The 20,894-nt window shown below is 38.3% G+C and overlaps 1 protein-coding gene across 1 annotated transcript in view; it reads right to left on the bottom strand.

Annotated features, from left to right (window-relative positions):
- Positions 1 to 1,085: 1,085 nt before the first annotated feature.
- Positions 1,086 to 20,894, bottom strand: part of plch1 (phospholipase C, eta 1) — a 75,477-nt gene continuing 55,668 nt past the window's right edge. Inside the window, exons 16-22 of the mRNA XM_080185602.1 lie at positions 20,357 to 20,464; positions 17,422 to 17,546; positions 16,156 to 16,240; positions 11,440 to 11,586; positions 11,254 to 11,333; positions 8,445 to 8,790; positions 1,086 to 3,475 (exon numbers count right to left, since the gene is read on the bottom strand). Coding sequence (XP_080041728.1) covers positions 1,440 to 3,475; positions 8,445 to 8,790; positions 11,254 to 11,333; positions 11,440 to 11,586; positions 16,156 to 16,240; positions 17,422 to 17,546; positions 20,357 to 20,464 — 2,927 coding nt within the window. The 3' untranslated portion in view covers positions 1,086 to 1,439. The remainder of the gene's footprint in view (positions 3,476 to 8,444; positions 8,791 to 11,253; positions 11,334 to 11,439; positions 11,587 to 16,155; positions 16,241 to 17,421; positions 17,547 to 20,356; positions 20,465 to 20,894) is intronic.

Below are 20,894 nucleotides of genomic sequence, written 5' to 3'. Positions count from 1 at the left end.
TCAGTTGCCAATCCCCAGAATCTTGTATTTTTCAAAAAGATCATGCTTACATTCTTCTAAACTCCAGAGAGCATATTCCCAATTTACTCTCTTTCTCATCAAAGAACCAACCTCTCATCCAAAGAACCTCATTGTATCTCTAATGCAAATGTGTCTTCCATATATGTGGAAAATAAAACTGCAGAGTATTTCAAATGCCAACACAGCAAAGCCCAATAATTGTAGCAAAACTTCTTTATTCTTGTATTTCAATTCCCTTACAATAAAGGCCAATATGGCATTTACCTTCCTTGTAGTTTGCTGTATCTAGGTACTAACTTTGTGTTTCTTGTAAGAGTACACCAAAGTCCATCTAAGCATCGACTTCCTAAGCTTCCTTTAAAAAAACTGCTTTTCCATTCTTATGACCAAAATTAATAACCCCACAGTTCCCCACATTATACTTCCATTTGCCACCTTGTTGCCATTAACATAATCTATCCATATCCCATTGCAGATTATTTGTGTCCTCCTCACAGTTTAAATTCCTATCTAACTTTGTATCTTTAGCAAATTTAGATCCATTACTCACTGTCTTTCTGTCCAAGTCCGTGGATCACCGCCTTGACATGGTGGAGAGGCAAGCGTGCACTGACAATGACTTCAGTGATGCTATCAGAATCTCCTTTGCTCAAAAATTGACAAAAAAATACCATAAACAAGGTTTTATTTCCTGCTGCACTCAAAGTTCTGGAGCTAATTTTAAACCCATTCTGAACCAGTGTAATTGCAGTAAATTTTCATGTATTGCTATTTAGCTTAGCAGCAGAGATAAGATTTGTTCAGGCACAGGGATTGATAGGTGGTTGTAAAAGATCACAGAAATTCAGTCAGTGTAATTACATGCATGGCTCATACCCTCAATTTAAGTTGATCTTTTATGCTTTATGTCTCAATTACAGACGTCTCTAGATGACATTTGTCTCCATAATGCTATTTCTTGGTATCTGTGAAACAAAAATGTACTTCAAATTATGAACAAAATTTAAGCATCAAATAAAACGGATGCTTTTATTTCAAACAAAACGTAACTTTCACAAGTCTGAGCAAACTGACAAAAACAAAGTCTACAAATACGACAGAAATCACAGCTACGTAAATGGATTTATTTACCCAATTGATTAACTTCCCACATCACCATTAAGCATTTCAGCAATGTGTATAAAGACCAGTAACAACTTTCATTTCAAGACTCCAACATAAAATTTTATGCATTCAACATTAATAAAACTTCATACATAGAAATTCCAGTTCAATGACATTTACTTTTAAGACGACAACAACTCTTACATTTTTAAACAGTTAAGGAACTATGCATGTGCTTTATTCTAAAATAATGTTTCAAAGGGAGTGTTATTTTAAAAAGTTGCAAATGGCATTTTTTTAAAAAAAGTCCTAAATCACAGTCTAAGTAAGAAGTAAATTTCTGGCTCACTGACGGTGCTGGGTTCAGTTTGCAAAATTGAGTTGTCAGTGTAAAAGTTGTCAAGATACCTATGATGTAGTGTACTACAAGAACCTTCAGGAATACCTCGGCCTTCCAATCCTTCCTCTTCAAGCTGGTTCAGGTATCCAGCAATGTAGGAACCTGTAGAGTGCCTATTAACTGTATGGTGCTGTATTGGGGGTTTATTTCTTAAAACCACACCACCAGAATATCTGTGCTTGTTGGCTTCTTGAATTTGCTTTGCTCTGTTAGCAATGTAACGCACTCTGCTCTGACTCCTGGATGACAGCTTTCTTACTAGTCCCCGTTGGAAACCGGATTCTGGCCTTATACCTGAAACCTGGGTTACTTGATTTTCCTCCTGTTCTAATGATACAAGTTTGCGCAATTGCTCTGTTAAAGCATCTGCAGGCTGTGGCACATTTTTAAAGGAAGATGTCTGTTGATCTTTTATACGTGGCACAATAAAACCTTTGCTAATGAACTTGTATTTACTTTCAAAGGTGCAGCCTATGTCCTCGGAAGTCAGATCACCAAGACTCTTGGATTTACATGAGCTCGGTTGATTTGCTGCAGTAAAACAATGGATGTCTGTTGAGGTTCTGCATGTAGCTGAAGGCAGTGGATTCCAATTATTTGTTTTAGAAGTACACAATCCTGCCTTTTCATCTGCAGTTGAAACTGGCAAGTCCTCCAAAAACATGCAGTTTCTTACTTTTTCACCATCCATGTGGCCCAATGGATAATAATTCCAAGCTGACGGGGAATTTTCTGGGCCCATGGCTTCATTACAGTTATCAGTGGCTGTCATTGTAAACTCAAATTCATCCATTTCGATCAAACTACTGCCAATAGAATCTATTGGTGGAGGCACATTAAGAACTGTATCATCAGCTGCCATACTTGTGGTAGCTGTACTATCACACTTACTGTGATCATCCATTGAGCTACAGGTTACATCATAGATACTGGATGCACTTACATTTATAAAAGTATTTGTATGGCTATCCAAAGGGTTAAAGGTTTTATTCAATGCTACCTCCAAAGTTTTATCAAATGTATTTCCATTTCTAGTGTTTTGCAAGGAAATTGGAGAGAGAACTTCTTCGTGAATTATGGTATACGTGGAATGGTCTGATGTTTCAGGGCTAGAGAAGACTGTAGTATCTGCTGTAACATCCAAACATGGTTTCTTGTTTTCAACATTCTTACATAATGGATCTACAGGTGCACTCATTTCTAAGCCATTAACATGTGACAGTCCAGACATCATGCTTAACGTATGACTGCCGGTTCCCTGAAAACTGGAAACCGTGGTCAGATTGGTTCTGTCAGCTGTTGTTTCAAACTGTGAAATGAGTGCTGAAATGGAACTGCCAACTCCACTTTCACTGGACAAGGACATGGCATCAATCAGATGAGAGACTGTGCTGTCAGGAGTCAAAGCTAAAGATTGTGAAGCATCAAAATTGTTGATAGGGACTGGTGAACAAATGGAAGACATTGTGAGGTAATGCACCTTATTGTTGGATTCTATTTTTCCAATAGTTTCTTCAGCTTCTACAAGCTTTGTATTGCAAAATGGAGCTGAACCAATTTCCAGATTTGGTTCCTGCTGTCGCTCAATGAGATCCTGTTCTTGTATCAGGTTTTCTTTGGTCAGCTGACACAAAGTCCGATTAGCTTCAAGTTGGAACTGTTTGTTTTTGTGCAAATGTTCTTCCTTATGTACCTCATCAGATTTAGCATGATGCTGCCCTTTGAAGAGAAGATTTTCAAAGCAGCTTTGCTCATGTTTTGGAATGTTAGATGAAAAGTCTTCTGTATTTACAGATAATGCTTTAGAAATATTCCTTGTCAAGTCTTGTGACTGAGATCCACAAAATTCATTGGCAGCAGTTAATGGAATACAGTGAGATAAAATAAAAGATGATTCCACATGGTTGTCTTCACAACACTTTTTACTTGAGCTTTTGTTAGTTTTTGTTCCTGCAAAACAAATCAGCAGAAAGTGAGTTTTTGAAGGAGGGCCCATAATTTTATGTTGGTTTAATGGTAATCTTTTCATTTCTGAATCAGTTGAAGGATTCGAGTCTTACTCCAGGCAGTGCCTGCAAGTGAAGCCAAGAATATGGCCTCTAAATCGTTGGTTCTTTGCATCTAGATGGAATGACCACTGGTCAGTGGTAGAATTCCCACTTGTGCGACAGAAGGGGTCAGTTTGGGCTCCAGGCCAGACAATGTCACAGCACTGGTTCTAAATGTTGGACTGGCTTCTGGCTGGGCTAACATTTTTTGCCCATCATGTTGGGTCATTTCAGAGAGCAGTTACGAGTCAACCACATTACTGTGGGTCTAAAGTTCTTTGTAGGCCAGACTAAGTAAGAACGGCAGATTTCCTTCACTAATGTACATTAGTGAACCAGATGGGTTTTTATAACAATAGACAATGGTTTCAAGATCATTATAAATCACTAGATTGTGTCCAAGGATGTGCATTTTAGGTTGATTAGCCATGCTAAATTGTCCCCTAGTGTCAGGTAGATTAGGAGGGTAAATACATGGGCTAAAACATGGCGTCTTTCTGCACTGTAGGAATTCTATGATCTGATGAATGTGGACAATGGCTGCAACAACCATCCTGCCTCTTCCTCCCCACCATTGTATGAGTAAATGAGGTTCTTTAGTCTTAGCCAACAAATTCAAATCATAAGTATAAATTTAAATGCCCTGCATAATTTGAGTGGTTTTATCAATCCCAAAGTGTAGCAAGAATTAATGTCCAATTTGTGTATGAAGTAAATGTTTCTGATCTTGGATATTACCAATTAACTCTCAGCATTCTGAATGCAGATTTGTAGGATGTAAATTGCAACTCTTCACTGCAACTCATTCATCCCTACTTGATCCTTTCACTGAAGACATCTGTTTTTAACAATCACACTAGAAAATATATGGAGATGCAGGTTTCATGGAAATATTTTTAAATACTTGGAGCGAAGAAGAGAAAAAAAGTTATTGATGAGGTCCTTCACTGAACTTCATCAAATGTTTCAGTTTAAATTTACTGACATTTCAAATCTGAAAACAGCAAAGAAAAGAAATTTGTGAAATACAGTCTTGATTCTTATCAGTGAAGCACCTTTCTCAAAGTTTAGATTTACCTGCAGAAGTTTCCTAGTCAGTTTTGAACTATAAAGAAACAGGACAGTGAAGACAGAACAAAAATAGAAACAATTTTGTTAAAATAATTCTCAAATCAGATCCACATTACAGAATTTCAAAAGAAAGCAATTTAATCAAAGGGAAGAACACAACTGGATCATTAAATTTAAGATACAGAAAATGCTTCATAAACAACATTCACACACTTTTGGCAGGGATCATATAGATATTTTTCATGCATTCATTTATTTTCAATTTAAATTTGCCTTCCTAAACGAGAGAAAACTAAATGCTGGTTTTTAAAAAATTGACGCAGCTTGCAAGGCTATATCATGAACTGAGAGTGTTTTGATAAGACTGTGGCAATAATTATTTGTACAGAGATTCTTTATAAATTCTTTATACAGCAAGTTCAGGTGAAGGGGTTAAAAGCAAAAAAAAAATACATCAATATAGATAGGGTTCAAACAATGTGTCATCAGATAACCTTCAGCCAAAGAATGCAAGGAATTCAAGAGGATTCCATATCATTCTACATCCAGAGGATGATGGAATTAAGGATTTGAAAACAAAATATTTCTTGCCTGTATGGTTCATATAAAGAAGTCAAGAAAAACTTGCCATGACTTACTAAAACACTCATCACCTCATTTGTCTATTTGCTTACATTAAAAGGCAATTACTTCACTTTATGCCTCTACAAAATTTTGTGTCACTAATATCATGAAATTATCTTCTATTTGAATATTCAACATGCTAAATATGAAAAGGCTACTGAACCAAATCTAGAAAATCAATTACAACCAGAACCGGGCTTGCAGGGATGAGGACATGCTCTCTACATGCCATGTAGGTCACAGCACCTATGTTAGGTTGGTACTGGCAGGCCATGATAAGCCAGGCATTCAGCCAGTCATACCCACTTTTTAATGGCTGTAGGCTTGTCTAAGGGTTGGGATATTGAGCTTCACTGACACAACTTAACTGGCTGGCATTTCTTAAAAGGAACATGCGTCCTGGTTGCAGACAGCAGGAATTATTTGCAGTGGAGAGTTTAATGCAAGTATAAAGGGTGCATCCAGATTCTCTGAAGCTGTATTGAAAATCCAGGTCCCAACAGTGGGCTAGGAGAAAGAGCTAGGGGCAGAAATCTTTCCGGGCAGAATCTCCTCTGCCAGTGGGAAGTGGACGCTGAGGAGCAAAATGCCAAAACCATGGCTCCCAAGGATATGGCTGCAATGCAGGAAGCAGTTCAGTAGCACAATCAGGATTTTCATAGTAAAAATTTTGTTTCTCATAAAAGGTTCCCATTAAAGATTTTCAGCCTTTTTTTTCAGTGAGTGGTCCCTTTGAATTGCTTTGAATGCAATTGTGGAATTATTCTGCCTGTGCAGCACCTTCTGGTCTACACACTTGTGCAGCTTAGCAAGAACATTGCTTCCAGCTCTCCTGTGCTTTCCTCATCTGCAATCTCAATACTGCTCTCCCTTGCCTCCCTCAGTTCTCTGCAATCACTACACCACACTATATTCCAGCTTCTCTTCTGTTCACATAGTTACACTTTCATCACTATTATGATTCTCACTTTCATAAGTCAGATCTCACAAACTACATGCAAACTACTTGACCATGACAAGCACCTTCTTTAAATACTTGATGAGGTTTCTCATGGCAGCATGGGATGCCAGTTCTGCAGCTATGCCTGGGGTTGCTGACAGTTTCATGAACCACTTCCGAAGATCTTTGTTGCTCAGTGGCATGATATCCTGAGTTGATCAAAGACAACACAAAGGGATGGTGCAAACTAAATGAATTGTGAGTACTCTCAACAAACTAGATATAGAATTGTAATGATGCTCTGCCTATGTACACAAATCAGCTGGACACAGAGGGAGTGGAATCCTTTTCAATTCAAATGATGGAGGTCAAACAATGCACTGTTGTGCAATCTACAAGAATTTACACCTTGGGAATCCTGCCAAGAGGTGAAACCCTGTGTTTTTTCACCCTGCTTTCATTCTGTGCATTGAGAAAATAATGTAGCTGATCCAGTTGGTACAGACATCCTCAGAGACCTCCCATTTACAACACTGAAAAGTAAATCAGTAGATATCGCTGGTGTCACCTGCTGCAGTCTGGAATGACGCCATGACAAAAAAGTTAAGGGCCATAGTGACTTTAACAGCTACAGGCAGTGCTGTTTATGCTTCAAAGTGATGATGCTTCAAAATTAAGAATAAAGACCTGCTGTGGGTATGGCCTCCTGCTCATTCCTGTCATTTTGAAAGCTCCCCTACTTATTTCCAGTCCTAAAGATGGATCTACAGATTATCCATGATTGCAGAAAATTTATTTTGGGGGAAGAGTTCAATACTGGCAAAATGTGTCAGATCACATATCAGCTGTAGAAGGCACAAAATTTTCCAAAATCTCCCTGCAACAATCCCCTCCTTCCACCACAGTAGTTAGCCAGAAGCCTCAAATGAAAAACCTGCACCTAATCTGTATGTAGTGAACCCTTTAAATAAACATGCTAAGCAATCCATTCTGCCTGTTAACTCACTCATATGACAAGTCTCTTCTTCAAAAGTTCATCTTTTACATGCACTAAATCTCTACTGGAGGGAAACCAACTTGTGTAAATCCTTCTACTACTATATACTATGTTAGTCAGGTGAATTTCGCCTCCACCAGTTTTGTATAGAATGTATCATTCTGAATGCCAATATTAATTGGTTAGGAGGATTGGCTGTGCTAAATTTCCCTTAGTGTCCAAAGATTTGGAGGCTTGGTGGATTAGCCATGGTAAATACGCAGGTTTACCGGGATAGGGCATGGAGGGCCTGTGTGGGATGCTCTTTTGAAGAGTTTGTGCAGACTTGATAGACCAAATGGTCTCCTTCTGCACTGCAGGGATTCTATGATATTCTACTATATGGTAATTATTTGATCCCAGTTGCCCTGAAGCAGCCATCAGCTGCTCTGTCCCTACATGTCTTCAGAAGTCACTCTCACCTTAATTCTGGCATTCAGCTCTTTTGTCCATTTTTGAACTAAGGCTGTAATGAGGTCAAGTGGCCCTGGCGGAACACAAACTGAGTGTCAGTGAGTGGGTTATTGCAACTGCCGCTTGATAGCACTGTTGATGATCCCTTCCATCACTTTACTGACAAGCAAGAGTAGACTGATGGGGTGGTAACTGGCTGGGTTGAATTTGGTATTTTTGTGTACAAGACATAGCTGGGTATTTTTCCACATTTCTGGGTAGATGCCTGTGTTGGAGCTGTACTGGAACAGCTTGGCTAGTGTAATGGCAAGTTCTGGAGCAGAAGTCTTCAGTATTACAGCCGAAATATCATGAGGGCCCACAACCTTTGCAGAATCCGGTGCCTTCAGCTGTTTCTTGATATCATGCGGAATGAATCAAAGTGGCTGAAGACTGGCATCTGTGATGCAAGGGTCCTCCTAAGGAGGCCAAGATGGATCGCCCATTCAGCACATCTGACTGAAGATTGTTGCAAATGCTTCAGTCTTCTTTTTTGCTCTGAGAACAAGGCTTTTTATACACACAAACTGGGGGTCAATGGATCAGAATAGGAGTAACTTTGCTGTGGATTTCTTGACACATCTAAGTAGTTTCCCTTTCTTTTGTATGATGTAAGAAAATCCTATTTTTGTTATTGATAAATAATAAACACTCTAAAATGTCATCTTTATGGAAAGAATCATATTCCTGTTTGCCCTACTTAAAAAAATGTAATTTTGCATTTTTAGAATTATGTATTTGCCTTACCAGAGCTATCTTGATTTTCATCAACAGGTGGCGTTATTTCTCCACAAAGCAGTTTATCGACCGGCATAGACGCAGGCCGTGTTTGGACTTTTTTCATTCCACACCTGCTGCGAGTTTCTTGCCTGCTACAATCAAGAGGATCGGATTCTCTTGGCTTCAATTCAGTGCATGTTTCCAAAAGGACACTTTTGCTCTTTTTGCCTCCCTTTGTAGGTGCACTGGCAGTGCGACGTAGAATGCGATTCCCAAAGGATTTCTTCTGCGTAAAGTTGCCACGGTTTCTGTTTCCAGAGACATTCTTGGTGTTCTTGTTAAATAAACCTTTCAGTCCCATTAGTTGCTGCATCTGGTGGTTAAAGCATTAGTAACTCAAATCAGGAAAATTGACTAAATTTTTTTTGAGGGATTTTATATTCCTGATGTTGAACATGCTGGTATCAGATTTTTTTTTATATATCAGGGAAAATCTGAGCAATTCTACACCAGGCTTGCTAATTAATAAATACAATTCACAATGCCTGGTACACACTACTGTGGAAACTTAAAAATATTAAGTTGTACATTTTAAATGGTTACTTACAAAATTGGAAATGATTTCCATTTGTTTCACAATTGTATACAATGGTTTTTCAAGGTTTTTGATTTATTTCAAATTAAGGACTAAATAACCCTTAAAATAACACATTAAATCAAATGAAAACAAAATGATCCATATTGTATATTGTTATGACAACAAAACTGTCAGCATTACTGTTGCTACTGTATAAAATGGGCAATCATTTCTGGTGTTCACATATAGAAAGTGAAATATAGAAATCTGGAAGCTTCTGTCAATGATGCCCTGCTCCAATTTTATAGATTTGATCAACACAGAATAAGTGATCCCACATGAACTCCAACTTTGTAGGCATTATTCTCACTCAAAAGTCTTGGTGAATGAGGTATAACTGAGTTTTTGACAGGTTAAATACCCATGAATTCTCTGGAAAGATTAACATTACTACTGTGGAGTGTCATTTCCTCACAATATGTAAACATTGGATGATTTTTAAGTTAAAAGATAACTTAATTTTAAAGTTTATGATATTTCAGTTTTTACCTTAATCTCAATTATTATGCTCCCTGTATTATGACTAAAAAGTGATTATGACCCATGCTTTTATTTTCTGGCATTCCAGCTATGAAAACACTTCATTCTGATTGGTTGATCCACCAGCTTATGGCTTTACTCTTGTTGGATAGCACAGATTCCAATAGACAGTGCCAGATTCAATGTCACACCCGAATAGGAGAATTGACATCAAGAGACACTAAGTGTTGGTGGGTAGCTTTTCTCGACATCATTGGCATGCATCTTTTCTTTACTGACTGATGTAATATCCACGTCCAATATATCATTTAACATAGTCACCAATTTTTGGCAAGGTCCATAGGCAAAAACGCCTATCATGGACCATCATTGGAACTCTGAGAATAACACTAAATTGGACTGATTCGGGGCTCTAGTGCAAAATAAAAGGATGTTTAAGTTTATTTATTAGTATCACATGGCTTATATTAATACTGCAGTGAAGTCAGTGTGAAAGTCCCCTAGTTGCCACACTTCAACGCCTGTGACTACTAGCAACATTGATCAGTTTGTCAGAGAACATAACTGTGGGATATTCTTATCACTAGCCAAATACTGTAAATACAAGTTCTAACTAGGCTGATGTGGCAGCAAAGTTTAAGTGTCATCTTGTATAAAAGATGTAGGAGCAGAAGCAGAAGCCCATTGAGTTTGCTCTGCCACTCAATGAGATCCTGATATGATAATCCTCAAATTCACTTTCCTGCCTTATCCCCATAATCCTTGGATTCCCTCGCTGATTCAAAATCTGTATCACCTTTCCTTGAACATTTTTAATGATCATTTCTGAGATTCACTAAATCAGAGAAGAAATTCCTCCTCATCAGTCTTAAAGGGTGACCCCTAACTCTGAGATTATGCACTTTGGTCGTAGATATCGCCACAAGGGAAACAACCTTTCAGCATCTACCATGTTAACCTCCCACAGAATCCTATCTGTCTCAATATGTTCACCTCACATTCTTTTAAACTCCAATGAGTACAGGCCCCGTCCTCATAAGAAAATCCTTCCATACTTGGGATCATCCTCGTGAACCTTTTCTGGAGTTTATGCCAGTATACCAGAAGTGGTAAGCAGCCATTCCATTCGTAGGATCATCTCATTTTCAGTGGTTAGTACTGCTGCCTCACAGCACCAGGGACCCAGGTTGAATTCTGGCTTGGGTCACTGTCTGTGCGGAGTCTACATGCTCTCCCCACGTTTGTATGGGTTTCCTCTGGTGCTACAGTTTCCATCCAAAGTCCGAAAGATGAGTTGGTTAGGCGCGTTAGCCATGCTAAATTCTCCCTCAGTGGACCCGAACAGGTGCTGGAGTGTGGTGACTAGGGGATTTCCACAGTAACTTCATTGCAGTGTTAATGTAAGTCTACTTGTGATACTAATAAATAACATTTAAACTTATCTAAATAATATTTAAAACTTGAAGATGATCGTTTACTCATCCAATTTCAATTTGGATTCACAATTTAAAGCTGTCCATTATCGTCAATAACTTTTCAAGTTAAATTGCCAAAAGCTAACTTGCAATTTGGTTTTACTCAAAGCTTTAAAATCATGCAAATTCATCTAGTGAGATGTACTTAACATCTGATTTTGTACCTCCAAAGAATACATTCCATACAAACAAAAACATTTCCAAATCAGAAATGAAAATAAACAAATCCAAGCAGGTTACGTACCTTTCCATAAATATCATGAATCATCACATGCACAAAGAGTGAAGCTTCTTCCATGCCTTCCAGGTAAACATGCCTATATCCTGTGGAAGGAAGAGTTTTATTTAAATTTCTATGTTACTTGTTGGTCCACATAGCAATGTAATAATGAATGGCATTTTCATAAATGATTTCAAAAGGTGTACTGACCAGGCATGAGAGTACTAAAAGGCACAGTTCTTTGACCAACAAAATCTCGACCAATAGGATCATGATCCCAGACCAGAAACCGAACCAGGGCTATTTCGGGCATGTGGACTGTAAAAGTTATAGTTTCCTCCCAGACAGGATTAAATCCTAAAGATGAGGATTAAGTGAGAATTTCACTCCTGTTTGAAACGTCCCTTTATATCATACACACATCTTTCTCTGTCATTAATTGCTTTATTAGAAAAAAACCAATACTGCTTTAGAAAATACAGTTAAAGAAATGTAGATGCTGGTACCATTCATCATGTGGTGAAAATTGAAATATGGAGTGCAATATTACATATTGTGTGTGATGTGTAAAAACTAACAAACTTTATATAGAGCTATCCAACAGTATGCAAATTAATCAAAAGTTGACTGTATAAAGCAATGAATGTAAATGTGGCAGATGAATTGACTCATACAAGGGAAAGAAAGCGTTTGCACATACACAAGAAGGTATTGTTAATCAACATATAGCGTGGAGCCAGAATCCCATGCTAGCTGGACTGGATATGGACTGAAGAATATTAATGAATCAGCTGGGTTACAATAACTTAGCAACCCATCATGCTCTTTTAAAAATTCCTTTACTTGCCCACAAATTACCAAATTTGGTCAATTGTTTATCATAGTGGGATTTGAACTGTCATTTGCTGAGTTACAAATCCATTGCCATAACTGCAACACAATTGAATCCACAGGATCAAATGCTCAGGAAGTGATGGGACTCTCAGGTTCCAAAGCTTTTCCCTATGTATCTTTCACCTCTTCTCCAGAAGACCTCCTCCCTCCAGTGCATGTATAACCCAGGAATACTCCCCATTGCTATTTTGAGATACCAGAGTCCTACTGTTTCCTCGAACTGACAAGCCTGCATTCAACCAGATTGTCAGAACTCCGTCCCAGCGCAATGATAACTGGAAGCCTTCCGAATTCAGAATACAAGCTATGGCTGCCTCCATGCTCGTGAGCAGAGCATCCTCCCCATCTTGACTAATTCTGGAACCTTCTAGTGTTAGTGGTGGCAAATGGTAATACCTTCACAATGCTATGTGAGAATAAATTTGGGTTACATTTTATCTGACCTGGAGCATGTGCATATTATATTCAGGGCAGTAACTCACAAGGTCAAGGAAGTCATTTTAACACTACCATGTGGCTGAAGAAACCATTTTGTATCTTGTATTAATATGTATGAATAAAAGTTCCGTATTGAGTAGTGCAGTGGTTCTTAACCTTTTCATACGTCATGACACACCTCTGTATGCTAAGAAAATTAAGGTGCAACTCCTATTTTCTCTTCCTTCTTCCCTGATTAGGAACTTAGTTTATAAACTAAGTTTGTCTCTGTCCTGTTGCCTGTATTTTTAATCTCTTCTTGTCTCTGTCTCTCTCATCTCTTCCAGTGTTTTTATGCTCCTTTTGAATTTTTGATTTTTGTGCAGGCGCATGGGACCTTTGCCTTCAGCATCAAGTCCCATTGGTCATGCGCATGGGTCTGATCAACATAAAAAATCTAAACTGTGCACCTGCGGCTCTTTCCCAGCTGGTGCATGCATGAGAGGCCCAAGATTCATTGGGTCTTGGAGATGCCAACCACAGAGCTCAAGATGAAAATTAGTTTCAGTTCAGTTATATGAATTTTGAGTCAATTCTTGCAACACACTTGGAGGGGTCTTCACAACATGCTGGTTGGGAACCAATGCAGTAGTGACTGGTCATGAAACAGGTCACTGGTAAAATGAATGCATCTTCATAGAGTTAAAATCAGTGAAATTGATAATGATATTACAAAGACTGGGTTTTTATTTACATATTAATGTATAATCACTGTATAAGTTGTAAATTTTTCTCTCCAAAAGTGTAGTTTTAGCTGGAATTGTGCAAACAATCCTGATTAGGTTAGTGAGCCAGTATGCTATAGTCTTCAAGAGTCTAGCTTCATTCAGGAACAGTTGATTAATAAGCAGCGAGAATTAATCCCATTGTATTCCTGTTACAAGCTGGTCTTGTGGCGTATTGGATCTCTGAGCCCAAAGCTCTGGCTTCGGAAGATGCATGATGTGGAGATGCCAGTGTTGGATTGGGGTAAACACAATAAGAAGTCTCACAATACCAGGTTAAAGTCCAACAAGTTTATTTGATAGTAGTAGTAGTTCCACACACTTGACAAAGGAACAGCGCTTCCGAAAGCTTGTGGGTTCACTATCAAATAAACTTGTTGGACTTTAACCTGGTGTTGTGAGATTTCTTACGAAAGAAGACACATTCATAATGCAGTCTACAAGTTGAGTATCAACCTGCAAAATTCTTCCAATGCACCAATGGCAGACAGTAAGAGCGGGAGAGTCTCCTGGACAGCCATACTTTGTGTAGAGTTATGTTCCCCAAAGTACAAGTCTGGCAACAGGCTAATGACTTGTCCCAGGTAAAACTTGCTATGGAATCAGATGAAAGTCTGCCTTATGCACCAGTAGGTGTGGGAAGAGAGACAAACAATTCCTGTTAGAGATCCTAATTGAGATAGGGGAAAATGATGGCATAGTGCTAATGTCACTGGGCTAGTAATCCGGAGGCTCAGACTAATACTCTAGGTAACATGGGTCAAAACCTACCACAGCAGTTGGTGGAATTTAAATTCAGTTAATAAAATCTGGAGTTAAAACTACTATTATCTCAGTAATAGTTCACCAATATCCTTTAGGTAAGAAAATCTGCTGTCTTTACTTGGACTAGCCAACATGCATATCCAGATCACAGTAATGTGGTTGACTGTTAACTGCTCTCCAAAATGGCCAAGCATGCCACCCATTTCGAGAACAATTACAGACCATCAACAAATGCTGGCCTTGCCTGCGATACCCATATCCCATGAAAGAGTAAATAAAAATGAAATTCAAGAAGATAGACGGTCTCAAGAGGGAAGATGCAAGTGAAATTTACCTAACCAATCATTAAATCAATGATGGTCTGACTCTAACATGTTATGATCATCGAGGGGTTCTATAAACTTTTGTTGCTAGCCATCGAATAGTTCAAACTAATTTACAATCTTGACAAATGGTTTCCAGATCAGACCAGCAGCTTCAGAATGTGAATCCTGTGGCTTACACTTCAACAGAATGTGCAATCAGCTGAAGCTAAAAAAGTCATTGGCTCAAGTTGCTAAGTGTACATTTTCATCAATAATCTTTCTAAATTTTATGATTCAAAACATCATGTTTTGCCTTAATTGGTTAAGTTTCTTTCAAACAAAAGTAGATTTATCAAGTCACTTACAATTTGAGTATTGCTGAAAAGAGACATGCTATCAAAGCTTTTTGCCTTGCACTCATCAGGACAGATTTGCAAGAGTACCAAATCTCAATAACAATTTACATGCAAGAAGCATGTCTCCTTTGTCAGCAATCCTCAATACTATGCTGCCAAGTGACTATTTGCTTACAATTGCTGGCAGTTTGACTGAAATCAGTTATATTGAGTTGTACATCTCAAATGGCAACTACACTTCAATAGAACTGTAATATTCCAGGGCCCTAATCCTTTTACCAATTGCTACAAATTCCTATGCTATCTCTCAATTTCTTCCAGATTCAGAAAACATTTTCACTGGAGTGGAGGGGGGGGGGGGTGGTGTGTGTGTGTGTGTCGCGGGGAAGATAAATGGGGACAGGTTGTAGTTCATACATCCACAGTTCATGGAGTGGCTGCACATGTAAATTTTCATAACTGAGATGCCAAAAACATGACTTGTGGGTTTTAGACATATGAGGATAAAGGCTAAAGTTGTCAAAGTTATTAGAAGAGGTACAGTATTCTTTCAAGGGTGCAGTTATGCCTTTGAGAAAAGTGAGGTTCCTTTTGTTAGATGTCATGTGCCCCTTGGGTTTGAGAGTAGACAGGGCTGTGCATATAAAGTAGATAAACGCAGCAAAACTATCAAGCTATCAAATCATTTAAATTCCTAAACCCTGTGAATTTAAAAAAAAAGCCTGTGGTTGTTTAAAGATTCATTAGCTGTCTATTGACATAAGCCCAAGGGTTACCTTTATAAGATTTGCGCTGCATTCCACATCCTATCATTTTACAGTGAGGTGGGGAGCTCTGGAAGTTCACAGCTCCATTGATAGCCTCACGTGGTTATACAGTTTTGATGTGAGGCTATCAAGACAAATATTAGCTTTCATACGGGATCAAATACTCAAAGGAAATGTTAGTTTTTATTTGGAATTGAGTACTTGTAATAATTTAAATGTATTCAGTGGATTTTTGTTAATGACAGTGCTCATTTTTAAATAGTAAAGTCTGCAAAGACACTTAGAAGCCAGGGTAGATGAAACAAGTTTAGATGAAACAAAATAAACTTCAGAGCTCTGCCCACAGTGGATGTGGGCGAGTTGGCATGCAAGTGTAATAGTAAAGAGTGGTAGACCCGAGATGATGATCTTTATTGCAAATAGGAAATGCTTTTGTAAAAGGATACGTCCACAATTTTATTATACACAAACTCTGTTCTTATCCTGTGAATTTAAACAGATGGTAGGACAAACATTTGTGGCTAAATGAACAATGCAGACTTGAGCCAAAGGTGCTGACCACACCTCTGTTTCTTCATTTATAAAACAGCACCACTTAAGAACATAGGTACAAAGCACGTAAGCCCCAAGATCTCACCATTATCATCCACCACTCTGGTTTGTTCCTTACAGCAATCAATTGGTAAACCAATGATTTCCACTTCAACAAAGGGATCAATTATCTGTTGGAGATCAAGTAAGTAAAAAGCATAAACATGTGAATATTTTATTAAGAGTCAACTGATTTACTTACTCATTTTAAAGAAACAAAATAATAAAGAGAAGAAATTACATATTATATTACAGCAATAGATGCAGTGCAGTAGTGACCATTTGTACATGTCACAAGAAACATAACTGTTGGAACCAGGGGCTATATTCCCTCCATTAATTTTAGCAAACAATAAGTAAAGTATCAACAGTTCAAATGGTTACTATTTTTATTTTACATTTATAATTTATATTGCCAGTGTAGCTATTTTTCACAAATGTTCATTTTTTACCTGTTTGTTCTACCTTGTATCAGAGATCTGTGACGCGACCAAGGGATTTTCACGGTAACTTCATTGCAGTGCTAATGTAAACCTACTTGCGACTAACAAAACTTTAGAACACCTTCCAGTCCTTAGTGTACTAAGTGTGAAGAATTAGTATTTCTGGTTATCGTGCAATAAACACGTGATTTGTTTGTACAAGATTTCAATCAAGTGAAGTGGATCAATGTTGCCATCTCAGCAACCCAGTGAAACTACATTACCTCTCCTCTATAAGAAGAGAAGAACAGAAGAGTGTGCTGATTGAGTGAGACAAAGAGGGGTTGATGAGATTTGCGGATATGGACCATTGGGCAGAACGGCTAATTTCTGTACATTGAATGCTGTTTCAGTGAAGAGAAATGATAGTTCTATATCTTTACATTTCAATTTGGTTTCAGTACCAAGGCCAAATCTTTTTGTGGAAACTGAAAAGTAGCCACTGGAATAATTCCATTCTGGAACACACTAACCCCCTTCACCGTCACTGGATCAAAATCCCAGAACTCCTTCTCTAACAGCACTGTGGATGTACCTGCACCATACACACTGCGGCAGTTCAAGAAGACAGTTTACCATCATCTTCTCGAGGGCAATTAGGAATAGGCAATAAATGCTGACCTAGCCAGTAATACTCACATCCTTGAATGAATAAATAAAACATTTGTGTTGGATAAGAATACCACTATCACCGTAATTGGAGCTATGTTGGTAATTCACCTTAAATGAGAACTTTTTTTGGAAAGATGAATCAAAGTAGGGGTTGTAAAAGCATGAATTGTACTTCAATGATTAAAATCTATCTCAGCAACCCAGTGAAACTACATTACCTCTCCTCTGTCCCCAAACATGGAATGAGGTGGCTTTGGCAACTGCTGCCCACTGATTATTTTCAGAGTTAGCTGCTTTTTTGGATGGCCATGCAGAGGATCTTCGGAGAATGGATTAAAAACATCTAAAACAGCAATTTAATACTATTTAAAGAACAGCCACAGGATTTAATTGATCAGCTATGATTTCTTTAAGAGAAACAGACTTAAACTTAACACAACAGCTTGTCAATATTGGTATGCAGGTCAAACTAATTTAGTCGTATGTTGCTTCCACTTGGCACAACTCAAAATGCATCTGCTACAATTATTAAACTTCAATGAGATGCTTGCACATCATCTGCTTTGCTACATAAAATGGACTTGGCAAAAATGAGAGACAACCATCCAGAAATTATTGTGTATTAAGCTTTCATCAGCTATTATGCATCTGTATCTGCGCAAAACATTAGCTAGATGTTGTGTTGTTTAAAATGGAATTACATAAAATTATATTAAAATGTTGTTTGCTTTAACTCCTAAACTGAAATCTGAAAAGCTTTGGGGAATCTTAATTCCCACCAAACAAACTCCCACTAAAACTGAAAGAGGAGGGGAATTAGAGAGGAGTGGAAGACTTAACTGCTGCTCTCCACTCAGGCTGACTGAACATAAGAACATAAGAAATAGGAGCAGGAGTAGACCATCTAGCCCTTCGAGCCTGCCCCGCCATTCAATAAGATCATGGCTGATCTGAAGTGGCTCAGTTCCACTTTCCTGCTTTCTCCCCATAACCCTTAATCCCCTTGCCTACCAAAAACCTATCTACCCGCGTCTTAAATATATTTAGCGATGTAGCCTCCACCACTTCAACGGGGAGAGAATTCCAGAGATTCACCACCCTTTGAGTGAAAAAGTTCCTCCTCAACTCCGTTCTAAACTGCCCCCCCCCCCCCCTTATCTTGAGGCTGTGCCCTCTTGTCCTGCTGTCCTTTCTGAGTGGGAAGAACCTCTCAACCTCTACCCTATCCATCCCCTTCATCATCTTATACGTCTCTATAAGATCCCCCCTCATCCTTCTAAACTCCAACGACCGCAATATTATATTGCAGCTAAAGCTGGCACAGTCCTCATACAGATTGGGCAGAAATCACTGTATTTGGCCCTCACCACAATCTGTGCAACTGAATCTACGCATCTCCCTAGTAACTGTCTCCTGTTGAATCAGACGGTTCACAACCTGTCTTCTATCTTGACTTCGGCTCCACTTCTGAACCCGAAATCTTCCCATCACTAAGACCATTCATTTCCTACTTCAAGAACTCTGATCTATGTTTTTTGATACTTTTAGGCTCTGGTCTTCAGCAGTGCTGCTTGCCATTCAGTTTTAATGATCAGGCAGGAACTTCTTGTCCACTCCTGATAGTTTCTGTCAGAAAGCCAGTGACACATTAATGAAGCCAGGCCATTAAAATTGGTTCAGCTTTTCAGCTGCCATTCTCAGATAAGCCAGACACTCGTTTGACATAATTCCTAATGGAAGGTTAAAATCAATTCCATTGCTTATTTTAATTCAATTAGTCCTAAACCGTATTGAATCATATAGTGCAGAAGGGGCCCTTCAGCCCATCAAATCTACATCCACACGAGAAACACTTGACCTACCACCTAATCTCATTTACCAGCACTTGGCCCACAGCCTTGAAAGTTATGATGTGCCAAGTGCTCAACATCTTTTTAAAAGGATATGAGGCAACTCGTCCCTACTACCCTCTCAGGCAGTGCAATCCAGACCGTCATCACCTTCCTCACATTCCCCAAAACCTCCTGCCCTTCAATGAGGGAACAGCTGCTCCTTATTCACTCTGTCTAATACCCTCATAATCTCGATCAGGTTGCCTCTCAGTCTTCTCTGCTCCATTGAAAACAACTCAAACCTGTTCAACCTCTCCTTAACATAAATGTTCCACCCCAGGCAGCATCCGGGTGAATCTCCTCTGCATCCCCTCCAGTGCAATCACATCTTTCCGAAGATGAGGCAACTAGAACTGCACACAGTACACTAGCTGTGGCCTCATCAGAGTTCTATACAACTCCAACATGATTTCTCTGCTTTTGTAATCTATACCTCGACTGATAAATGCAAGTGCTGCAGATGCTTATGTTTAGAAAGTATTGGAACAGAAAAGTAGTCATGGCAGGAATCTTATTAACAGCCAAGAAGTTTTCAGATAGATCCAATTGGTTCAGATTCTTTCAAACATGAGCTGATAGCTCTTCAAGTGCAGATGTTAACTGGCCCTTTTTAAAAAAGATTCTGGTAACAACTCCTGCAGGGGGAAATGAGACAGTTCATTTTTTAAATTGCAAAAAACTGATCACCAGTGCAATCAGATTGTACAAACTGTATATACCATAAATTAACTACTATTTTGTGGGTTCTCAGACTCTGTACCTGTATCCCTTTAAAAAAAAATGTATCCTTCAGGAAAGGTATACATGTCTGTTTTGTAAACCTGCCTTTATTCATCAAAAGTTATTATGTTGTAAAATAAAATATTAAAACGTATTTTTAATGCCATTTTGTGGTTACAACAACTCCCCATTCAAAGGTGGTCATTTTTGCATCTACCTAGTTTACCCAACATTCGCACAGTAACACTTAATTTCAGTAGTCCCAGGAAGTAATATATTTACAAATTGAATTTAACATCGAAAAATATTCCAATACATTTCATATAAATATAATCTAACACAAATTGATACCAAGCCTAAATAGGAGGTGCAATATTAAAAAGGTTGACAAAATTCTATTACTAAGCTACGAAGAGGTACAAAAAAAAATCTACACTTGAGGTCATTTTCTTCAAGATTAGAGATCAATGGAATCTTCTACCAACTGTCCTTTATTCTTTAAAAAGATGAGAAATAGCTGAAAATTTAAATGGCAGAATACCTTGACACATCGACTGAGGTTTCAGGACATACCCACAATTTCCATTCAGCGTAAATAGCGCCCTGTTTAGCTGCATCATTCGACCATCAGACTGGTAATTCAATGCCACTGTGAATACAAACGGAATGCCAGAATCACAAACAGAACATTTCCCTCTCTAATACTTCAATAGCTACTTTCTAAGAATGAAATGGCCTACAGAATAGTTGTACAGATTAAGCTGTAGCAAGGCAAGTCAACTGTTAATGTTAAAAATTAATGCTTTTATTTGGTTCTGAACTAACATTTCATTTCAACAATTCTGAAACGTCTCAATCGTAAAAATCTGAAAGGAACAGTTTGCTCAATCTACCCAACATTAAAAAAATTTTTTTCTAAAATAGGAGGTGAAGGGACCAAAATATTTAAATTTCATTTTGGGTCAGAGGACATCTGTAATGCATATGCTGCAATAATTAGGATAATTTATCAGTTCCAGGAAAGCAACTTATTTTACCCTTTTTCTTTTCTATAACATTAGGTATGTTGGAATTACCAG

Source organism: Carcharhinus amblyrhynchos, chromosome 3 (genome assembly GCF_965287045.1).
Source record: "Carcharhinus amblyrhynchos chromosome 3, sCarAmb.v2.hapA, whole genome shotgun sequence".
NCBI classification, from domain to species: domain Eukaryota; kingdom Metazoa; phylum Chordata; class Chondrichthyes; order Carcharhiniformes; family Carcharhinidae; genus Carcharhinus; species Carcharhinus amblyrhynchos.
The sequence above is the reverse complement of the archived record's forward strand: the minus strand, read 5'-3'. Positions and strand labels throughout refer to the sequence as shown.